This window comes from Equus asinus, chromosome 16 (genome assembly GCF_041296235.1).
Source record: "Equus asinus isolate D_3611 breed Donkey chromosome 16, EquAss-T2T_v2, whole genome shotgun sequence".
Lineage (NCBI taxonomy): Eukaryota > Metazoa > Chordata > Mammalia > Perissodactyla > Equidae > Equus > Equus asinus.
In genome coordinates this window covers 44,711,296-44,722,327 of record NC_091805.1, presented here as the reverse complement: position 1 = coordinate 44,722,327, position 11,032 = coordinate 44,711,296, and the positions used below count along the sequence as shown (strand labels likewise).

General features: G+C 38.0%; 1 protein-coding gene across 1 annotated transcript in view; it reads right to left on the bottom strand.

Annotated features, from left to right (window-relative positions):
- Positions 1 to 3,509: 3,509 nt before the first annotated feature.
- CAPZA1 (capping actin protein of muscle Z-line subunit alpha 1) overlaps positions 3,510 to 11,032 on the bottom strand; it is a 46,117-nt gene continuing 38,594 nt past the window's right edge. The window contains exons 8-10 of the mRNA XM_014837230.3: positions 7,286 to 7,357; positions 5,528 to 5,590; positions 3,510 to 5,139 (exon numbers count right to left, since the gene is read on the bottom strand). Coding sequence (XP_014692716.1) covers positions 4,999 to 5,139; positions 5,528 to 5,590; positions 7,286 to 7,357 — 276 coding nt within the window. The 3' untranslated portion in view covers positions 3,510 to 4,998. The remainder of the gene's footprint in view (positions 5,140 to 5,527; positions 5,591 to 7,285; positions 7,358 to 11,032) is intronic.

The following is an 11,032-nucleotide window of genomic DNA, read 5'->3' as shown; positions in this document are numbered from 1 at the left end:
CTGGGCTACCTTTTTGCCTTTCCCCAGGCTACCAACTAAAGCCAAGAATAACAGGCTGTAGGCAACAGGAAATGCAATGTCACTGGGAACCAAAAATACAATGTGGGATGGACAAAAGTGGGGAGGGGGAGGTACATTATGTCTTAGAAATTGATTATGCAAAGTAGGGGAAAGAACTAGAAAAGTACCCACAGATTATACCATTTTTCTTTCCCAATTACCTGATGAAGACTGAGAGTAGGAAAGACAGTGAACTCCTCAAAATTGCTTTGTTACTTACCATTTCAAAAACCTACTTACTATCCACCAAACCCAAACTGAATGTCTGGCTCCATTCTGGGCAGCAAATCTAAATTCCCTTATTCTTGGATACATCACCTCCTATCTCTGGTTAGGCCTATCTCTTGGATGTTCTAAAAACACACAAACAGCTGTGAAAAGTAAAAACTTGGGTACAAATGTGATGTTATGTGGCCTTGGTTACAACGGAACCTCTCTAACCAGTTTCATCTGGAAAAATACACTTTACATGGAATTGTAATTGTTTTTTCACACTTGGATGTCTAGGTGTCTAGAATGGTCTTCCCACCTTTCACATACAGCTCAGGTCTCACTTCCTTGGATCCTTCCCCATGTGCACTTAGAAGAATCTGACTTTAAATAAGTAATAAGGTTGATTTTAGTATGGGTCCAAATAACACTGAAGGCAATCTGAAAGTTAACTTTGGCCAGCAGTGTTACTGGAATAAACCTATGGCCTCCTAGGATAACTACTTTGGAGAAGATTAAAAGCTCCATATTTTCTTAATTCTCATTACTCCAGTTACTTGGGTTCTCCAGTTTGGCACTGAACGTTCTTTAACTGTATTCTAACCAGACTGTATGTACTAAGGCAACCAGAATCAGCCATTAAACTGAAATTCTGAAATTGGTCAGTCTACCATAGACCAGAGGAGAGGCCGTGGCTGGTACAGTGGATCCTCATTATTTGCAGATCATGTATTTGCCAATTCACCTACTCACTAAAATTCGTAACCCCAAAATCAATACTTGCCGTACTTTTGCAGTCATTCATGGACATGTGCAGAGCAGCAAAAGAATTTGAGTTGCCCAATGAGCACATTTCCAGCTGAAATGGAACAAGGTATCTTCTGCCTTCTTGTTTCAGCTCACATTATAAACAAATGTCCTTTCTGTGGTCACATTTTTTGAATTTTTGTGCTTTTTATTAGTGATTTCACTGCTTAAAATGGCCCCTAGGCCTGTCTACAGATGTCTAGTGTTCCTAAGCACAAGAAGGCTGTGATGTGCCTTACAGAGGAAATTCCATGTTAGGTAAGCTTCGTTCAGGCATGAGTTATATAGTGCTGTTGGTCATGAGTTCAATGTCACTGAATAAACAATGTATATTAACTAAGATGATTTAAATAGAAACACACACAAAACAAGATTATGTATTATTCAGTCGACAAAAGTATTGTGACCATAAGCTCACAGGAACCTTACCCTGTATTTCTCCTTGGAGCAATGTTTCAGTATTTGCTAATTCAGTTTTTGCTGGCAACTTTAGAGAACACAACTACAGTGAATGATGAGAATCAACTGTATATATTCTTATACATAAGAGTGCTTTTTGATACTGATAAATAAATGAAAAGCAATAATATATATTGGAGTTTATGAGGAAGCCATTTGTGTAAGACTAATTTGGCTGAATCTTGTTTTCCAAAAGGGCCTGACGTGGCCTGTTGAGCATGCATTGTATATCTGCTTTAAACATTTACTATGTCCCAAAGACAAGAATGATGCCCTTAAAGATAGGGATGTAACTTCCACCCCTAGATCGGCATTCTTTAAGGATAAGCATCTCTTCCTGGAAACTAAGGATTAATTACCATCCTGCTATGCTCACCTTGTGACCACTGATGTGCTGTGCCAGCATCTCGTGACAGTAGCAAAAGATATACTCCTGTCATGTGTGATGTAAGCTTTGTTCCAAGATGGTATATAACCACTCTGTACACCACACTTCTTTGGTGCGCTTCCTTCCTTGGGGAAAGGTGGCTCTGGGCTATAGTCCTCAAACTTGGCTCATAATAAACTCACCCCAATTTTGATTTATAGATTGACTATGGAAGTCGTGTTGACAATTCTCTGAATTTGAGGGGGTGTGAAATTGGTTTCTGCCATCAGAAGGTTTAGATCTACCTTGTCTTCTTATGCATACCCCATCTGTTCTAGGGAGAATTTTAGTTAGTTTAACTTATCTTATGGGACCATCCAGGTTTGTTCTCTATTTACCAATCTTCCTTTCTTATTCTTTGACTTCCCCAGTAGTAGGTAGCTTGGTAGTTCTATATACAATTATAAATTCATAAATTGGCATTCAGGTATCTATCATTCTTTTGTGAGTTTGGAAAGAATGCGCCAAGGTTTGCCAAGTATCCTATGAACCTAGGTGAGTCCAGCATCAAAGTTCTAGATTATAAAACAGAGAACAGGCACTGAAAATAGCCGACTAAGAGGAGCACAACCACCCAGGCTCAAATGAAACAAACAGTCTTCAGCAGCGTAATTTCAAACAGACAAGTGAGGCCTCACAGAAAAGTCCTTTCCATCTGGCTGGGAAACCTTTGCCCTAGGATACCATCAGCTGATTTCAGCAGCATGTGATAAAATAAGACACAATTCAAGCAAATATTCTGTTGAAGGAGGTTAAGGAAGTCAGGAAGTCTCTGCAGGACTTGGCAAGGAGGGTTGACTTCCTCCCAATTAATACAAGTAACTAAGGGCTTTAGATGGCCAGGAGATTAAGAATTTTTATGCAACTCTGTATGGGTTAAGGAAATCGATGGGATACCCTGGGGGCAGGCTGACAGAGTTAATAAGTTAAAGGAAAAGGCAAGAATGTTTGAATTTGTTTGCACTACAAGTATAGTACAGCTGAATGTCCCTCAAAAAGGTGGGAATTTTTACTGGCCTTGGATGGAGGTGAAGCACTGTTTGAAGCTTCTCTGGTTCTCTCTTGGGAACCAGGATAAAAGCCTTTCCCACATGTCTGTAGCTAAGCCAGACTTTTATGGAAGGAAAGCAGCAGAGTTAAGTCAATGTGAAATATTACCCAAATTCAAAGTACAGGGATTCTTTCATTTCTACTTCCTGCCTAGTAACTACAACCATACTTGGACCTTGTTTTCTGAGTGATATGTAGAGAAGACAACTAGATTCTTCTTTTTGACAGAAATGAAAAACGCAAAACAAAACCTTTGAACCACCGGTAGCCTCTGAGAGAAGAGCTGTATGATCCATAGAGACACTGCTCAAACTAAAAAAAGGAAAGACCTGTTCTTTGCAAGTCTTTGGACATTCAATGAAGCTGCAATAGTTGAAGGTAGGAACCAATTTCAGAATCCCTGAACGTTCTGATCAAGTAAGATCAAATACAGTTCTACATCTTACCTTGAGAACAAAGGCTAAAGAGATGGATCAAAGAGGAGAGACTCAGACAATTTAAGAACAAAACAGGTATATTTCTATTGGACTACCTGATACAGAGGATAGTGTGGTAGGGATGGATAGTATGAATGACAAATAATACAAATATATTTTATTTGAAATAAACAAAATGCTTACACAGCTCAACAGATCACCTGGAAACAAACTCTTGCTTGACTGTATTACTGAGCAAAAACAAAGCTTGAAGCACAAACACCCTTCTTTTTTGACATGTATTTGGAGATAGGTGGGAAGACACTACTTGGTTTTTAAAAAACTGACCTTCCCTTAAGGCCTGGTCATAGAAGTGTAAACAATGTAAATGAATCCACCATTACCGGTTGTCATATCAAATCTATGTCACCTGTGTATTCTGAGATCACACATATACCTGCCAATATACCTGGGAAGGGTTGCTATATCACAGTTACATTTGAGTTCTTGGCAGGCAGGACTGAAGAGGAGCAATTTGGAACAAGTTGTACATCCTATTTAGAACAAATCACTAGTATTTCCTTAAATAACAGGTTACAATAGAAACATACTGCCTGGAAGCTATCCTTTTCACTTTGGTTCATTTTTAGTTTTTGTTTGAGATTTACATAGTAGTTTGACTCATTTGCTTACAGTACAATCCTGCCACAAAGTATTAAAGCACAAGATACCTATTACTCCTTCAACATCTGCATTTTTCAAGTTTTATACTCTACTACATCCCTAGTATGTCAGCAGTTCTTGAATATAAAAAAAAATAATAAATGGGTAAAACTCTTCTAAAAATGCAGATGTCTGTAACTATAATGGTGCTAAATGAGGGAAGACAATGAGGGAAGATAAAAAGGCAAACACGTTCATGTGCAGGGAATGTGGTTCAAGTCTTTGGATTAAAAACAACTTCCCCAGAGAAGCTGGCTATAATGGAATTTCCAGAAAACTTCCTTTGCCCCCCACCAAAAGGACCTGAGAAGTCCCAATCCAAACTTTCAAAAACTACAGTTATGAGATGCTATAAATGATGATCAAAGCAGTTGCAGAGGGAGAAGGATGAGTGTGTCTTCCATTCAGCTATAGTTTGTAGCATGGCCTCTTTAGCTGTTGGTGGATCAGTAAAAACCACTGAAGTACCAGAAGTGCTTGGAAGGACAGGGGTTGAAAAGTACTGAACCTATTACCTGTCTCTATCGATACAGGGCTTCATGGCTAGGAAAATTTTCTAAACAGTAAAACAACTCCAGGATAGAACTCTTTCTTCATCATTAAATGTGGCAGAATTTAAAAAAAAAATTTACAAGTAGATATAGTAAAAACAGAAAATTACAAGGCAGAGAACACAAAGGAATCAAGACAATGCTATAGGTTCAACAGTATTCCATGAGGCTAGAAAACCTGTTAACTCTGAAAGCCCTAGCAAAATACCACTCTTGTTTATAAATCACTTATTTATCATATGACCACACGTTGAATCCTTTCTTTCCACATATTGATGAATCCTACATCCAGCCTTTAAGCATTCTGCATTTCTTTGCCAATCTTGTAGCTGAGTATCTTGTTCCAGTCGATTTTGGTGCGGGTAACTGGAAGCTGCCGGCGCAAGGCCTTGAACGTGGTGTCTGACATTGTTTGATAGTTTTCACTAATTGCTGTCTGCAATAGACAATTGAAGATAAGTTGTTTGAACAGAAATGTGATGGCTGTAAATAGGAAAGTAAGTCTGTAGTTAAAGGACATGCTTCAGCCCCCTAAGAAGCACAGACAGGACATAATGTTTCTAGTAAGCTCTTCTCCAAACTCTAAAGTGGGTTAAGAAGCGCACCTATATTATTTCTAAAACTAGGGCTATTGTCCCTTCCAATGTTGAAACCTTGATTGTAAGCAGAGGACCAAGTTGCAAGGTCTACAAAGTCTCCATACTTAGTAACACTGAACAACACATGTATTTATGTTAAAAGGACACAGAGAAGTCTAATAAAACATGTTAACAGCAAAATAATAACGTACTAGATCTAGAAAAACTAGTTCCAAATCTTCTTACCTGATACTCATTTTCTGCATGTTCTATGATTTTGATAAACTCCTTGGCAGTTTGAGCTTCATTCTAATGAAAGGAGGAGGAGAAAATATGAATTTTTTAAAATGTGTAAGCAATGAGTGAATAAAGATACTGAAAAGTCCATCTTTTTTTAAAGATTTTTAATTTTTCCTTTTTATCCCCAAAGCTCCCCAGTACACAGTTGTATTTTTTTTTGTTGTGGGTCCTTCTAGTTGTGGCATATGGGATGCCACCTCAGCATGGCTTGATGAGCAGTGCCATGTTGGTGCCCAGGATCCACACTGGTGAAACCCTGAACCACTGAAGTGGAATGCGTGAACTTAACCACTTGGCTGCGGGGCTGGCCCCATGAAAAGTCCATCTTAACTTACGCTTTATAACAACTTATAGTTTATCCAGTGTTGCCATGCACATTACTTTCTTTGATTCTTACAACTCTGTGAAGTAGATCTGTTATCATCACCTTCCTTTTGCAGATGAGATAACAGAATCCTCTCAAGTGATTTGACCAAAATTACACAGCTTTTGAACGATAAAGATGGGATCTGAATCCAGGTTTTTGCCCAAAAAACCCATGCTCTTTCCAATCTACCGCAGTATGCCCAGAAGACATCATTATGATGTCTTGAAATTTTTACGCCTATATCTCTGGTTTAATATGATATAAACAAAGCCCTCAGACATATCAGTCACATGTGTTAAGCTCATATACTCCTCTATTTGCTACTTATGATATTAAACCAACCAATCACATTCTGTTTTACATGATTCAGGTACAAAATAAACTGAATCTCTCTCCTCCTTTCACCATTAAGTACAACAGAATTAAGGGTAAGAGGGTAAGATTTAACGTCTAGAGCAGTAGTCCCAAGATTCTTTCAAATAGTCAAAACTATTCTATTTTCATAATAATACTAAGACAAAGTTACTTGCCTTTTTCATTCTCACTCTCATGTGTATACAATGCAGTTTCATAGAAGCTACATGATGTGTGATGACTTCATCACTTTGAGGGCTAATGGAATGTGTGAAGCACATATGAGAATCCAGTTGTCTTTTATTAAGTCAGACATTACACAATTTATAAAAAGGTAAACCAATGCTATTCTTTTCACTAATTTTTTTTTTGGTTTGAAAAACAGTTGTTTTTCATGAAAATGTTATTTAGGTTAACAAGTAATGGGTTTGTTACTGTTATTAATAAATATTTTTAGCATTTCTCAGTTTTAATTTCTAATAAGGTAAATATTGATAGATATGACACACCTAAAGAAAAGCTATTTGAGGGTGTTTGATAACGTCTAGGAATATAAAGAAGTACTGAGAATGCAAGAAAAATTATGCCCCTTCTTTCTAGGTATAGAGCACCTTACTTTTTGACTGAATACTCCTAAAGATGTTCAGTTTCTCTAACGATATGGATGCAGCTCCACAGGATTTAGTCTGGCAAACTTTCCTGCCTCCTGGTATTTACTGATGGAAGATACTGCTGTTGTTGAGTAAATCTCACAACTGAGAAAGAAGGAAGTTTGAGCTCTCCAAAGCCATTAGCACTATTCTGAGTCAGACTAGGAACTAATATAGCTGGTTGGTTATAAACTCTTATAAGCTGCCAAAATCAAAGCACTGAAAACAAATTGAATTTCTAGTGGCAGAATCAGTACTCAGGATCAAAACTAATTTTTTAAAGAAAAAAAAAAAAGACACAAGTCAGGCAGATATTAAATATTTCACACTCACCGAAACAGTTACTGAATCCTGTACATCTTTATGACTAACCAACTGAACATTGCCATCTTCATAATAGTGAACCTGTGTGAGACAAGTTTGAGCAAGTTTATGTGTAGTTCACAGAGAAACCTACTGCTTAGACACAAATCTATGCCTTACGCCATCCCCAATCTTTATCAACTCTGAACGAATAATTAATATGACCAATGTTAATTTACAATAGTGGTTAAAATTCACAGAACATTTAAATTTAAAAATTCTCTCTTTCAAACAGATTAGAGGTTACCAGAGGGGAAGAGGGTTGGGCGGGGGCGGGGGGGGGGGGCGAGAGGCATAAGGGGTAAAGGGGCGCATATGTATGATGACTGAAAAATAATGTACAGTTGAAATTTCACAATGTCATAAACTATTATGACCTCAGTTAAAAAGAAATCCTCTCTTTCCTTATCAGGGAAAACTAATTATTAATTAAGTTCAACAAACATTTTATGATATGCTTATTGCATTTCAGGTACTATGCTAGGCAGTGCAGACACAAAGATCCTAAGATTCCACTCTTAACAGTATTAAAATAATTTAAATCATGGAACATTAGCATTCCTCTGTGAAAACCAAGGAATTTTAATGGATTTTAATCCCTTACACATCTCTCCAATACTCTATCATCAATATTGGTAAGTAGATCTGATCAGGTGCAGGAAAAGCTTAATTGAGGGTTAAAGATAGGATTGAAAAACAAATATTCTACTGGTAAATTAGACTACAGAAATAAGTAAGACAAAAGCAGTTCTGAGGATATGAGGTAAAATAGGGTGCTACAATTATGGAAACAATTAGCAAGAAGGAGGGGTACACAAGACACAGACTAACCAACCAACACCATATAAGGCTCAGAAATTTTTGGCAACTTACAAGAGAGGTTCAGTCACCTTAACATGGCTACAAACTGGTCGTACAGAACAGGATGAGAGTATCCTTTTATTAAGTGCATTTGAACAGGGTCTTGAAAATAGGAGTTGTCACCTAAGTGGACAAGGTAGAGAAGGGGATCTAGCAAGGGGATTAAAAAAACCACAAGAGAATGGAACACAACCTTTTTAGTTTAGGGAGGAACAAAGAACTCACCGCAGATGAGTATGTGTAAAGAGCAGTGTGGCAGGAGGACACTGCTATGAAGTAAGCTGGAGACAGACTGTGAAGAGCTAATTGCCTTCTAAACCATGTTAAGAATTCAGGCTTTATCCTATTATACAGGTGATGGGGACTCAGGGAAAGGGAATGTTTGAGATTACACAAGATTACACTTGTGTTATGAAGAAAATAAAGTGGAGGGAGCTGAAATCGAGGGCATAAGGCTAGAACAGCAATCTAGGTAATGCCGGTTTCCTTCATCTAGTCCATACTACCAGGAGATATTTGAACAAAAAGGAATATTTTTAGAGATAAAGCAGAAAAGGAGAAGAAAGGAGCAATAATTTGCATTACTATAGCTATTATTTATTGATTCCTTACTATTTGTTAGGCACTACGCAAACATTTTACTTATTACTTATTATCTCATTCAATCTTTACAAAAACTCTGAGATAGGGACTACTGTTAATCCTATGTTACAGATGAGGAAACTGAGGCTCGAGGCAGTTTAATAACTTACCCACGTTCATATATCCAGTAGGAGAAGGAGCTAGGATCTGAATTAGGTCAAATACCCAAATTAAAGCCTTATTTAAAATGCATAATATTTCCCAATGCTATGTTTTGTCAAGAAATTAGAAATTCCCTCATCCAGGTAGAAGTAAAGTGTATCATAAGGGACTCCTCTCTCCTAAGATGTCATCAGAAGGGGATAAAAACAGCCAAGCTTCATCTAGGCAGAAACCATGATCCCATTAGAAACAAAAGGACTTCCCTGGACAACATAAACCCACTATGTAGCCTTGTTTAAGGGATAAAAATTGGTGTCTTCCCTAATGGGGACAAATAGCTGGCTCTGTCCAGACAGGCAAGAGATGCTAGACTTTCTATACCCTCTCCAAACACTTAAATTTCATCTTTTGGCTTTCTAAAAGAGATTAGAGAGGAAAGGACAATCTAACAATATACTGGAAAAGCAGGGAGTTGATAAATGCCTGTGATACATGCAAAAACCAGAACAGCAAAGATATGGGCAAAAAAGACTGGGTTAAATAATGATGACATATAAAGGCTAAAGTTCCAATAGACAAGGACAAAGATATTCAAAATACAGGTGAATCACAACCCCAAACACCAGTTTTGTTTTTTTAACTTAAAAAACTGAAAGTCCAGAGGTTGAAAAGAACACTGGGAAGGGGAGAGAATACAAATAGCATGGAAGACAGTAAAAAAAATAGAGATCTGTCTGGAGAAGACACAAGAACTTGTATATTTGCAGCATATCTCAGAATCCATGCAGGACACATCTTTTTTGTCCAAGAATAAAAACTATGCAATTCGTTTGAATGTCTATCATGTTTCTCACGAATCAGGACATGGATAGGAATATAGGGTAAGGCCAATAAGTCTTGTAGTTCATGAACTCAACTGAAAATTCTAAAAATATCAATTTCATTATCTAACACACTAATGATAACTTTACTTTTTGCGGGAGGCGGGGTGGGGGGAGGAGGGATCAAACATTTTACTGAGGGGTTTGGGGGAGGAGTTGAAGGGCTGGGAGGACAACGAGATCTGATACTGTTGGCTTGGCTGGGATCTCCCCAGCTTCACAGTTGCCAAAAGCAATGAAACCTTTTCTTTTTCTTTTTTTTTGAGGAAGATTAGCCCTGAGCTAACTACTGCCAGTTCTCCTCTTTTTGCTGAGGAAGACTGGCCCTGAGATAACATCCATGCCCATCTTCCTCTATTTTAAACGTGGGACGCCTGCCACAGCATGGCTTTTGCCAAGAGGTGCCATGTCCACACCCAGGATCCGAACCAGCAAATCCAGGGCCACCGATTAACTGCTGCACCACTGGGCCAGCCCGATGAAACCTTTTCTAAGTCTCATTCACTAATAAAAATTTCAACATGACTCCAATCAACATAAATCCTCAGAAACTGCTGCCTTCCCAGAGCTACTCTTTTGCCTATAGAATAACCAAAGGGCTAAATATCTTAATGACTTTTCCAAATAACTCTCTGATTATTAAAAGATATGTAAATGAAGTAAGCCTTTCCCCAAAATGTGATGGGACACACTGTGGTTAAAAGGGGTAAATAAGGTCTGGGTACTGGGCCCTGTTATAAAAGTCTTATCAGAAACTATCACTCTTTGTGATGTGTGCTCTTAATTTATAGGTTTGCATTGGCAAAGCTGAAACACAAGTAACTATTTCCTTCTAGAAGGAAAATAAATTTACTTACATAAATTTAAAATAAACTGCCAGGTTAATGCTGACGCCATAGTTACAAGAGGTCTAGAGCGTCAGGCTCCTCATAGATATGATTAATAGAAATAGAACAGTATGTTATCTTAGTTTGGGCTCCCCCAGAAGCAGACCTAAAGATTTGAAAGGAAGCAGTTTATTTGAAACGTAATCTCAGGAAGCACTAGTAAGGACTGAGGAAGTGAGACACAGAAGGGAAGAAGTATGGGTGCATTAATGATCAGGTTACAACTGTGGGCACTGGACTCTGGAAGACTAAGTAGAACATGCTTCAGAGTTATCCCACCAGAGGGGTGAGGAAGCTGGCATATTTATCTACCAACTCTTACACAACAATAAGGGCTGCTCCAG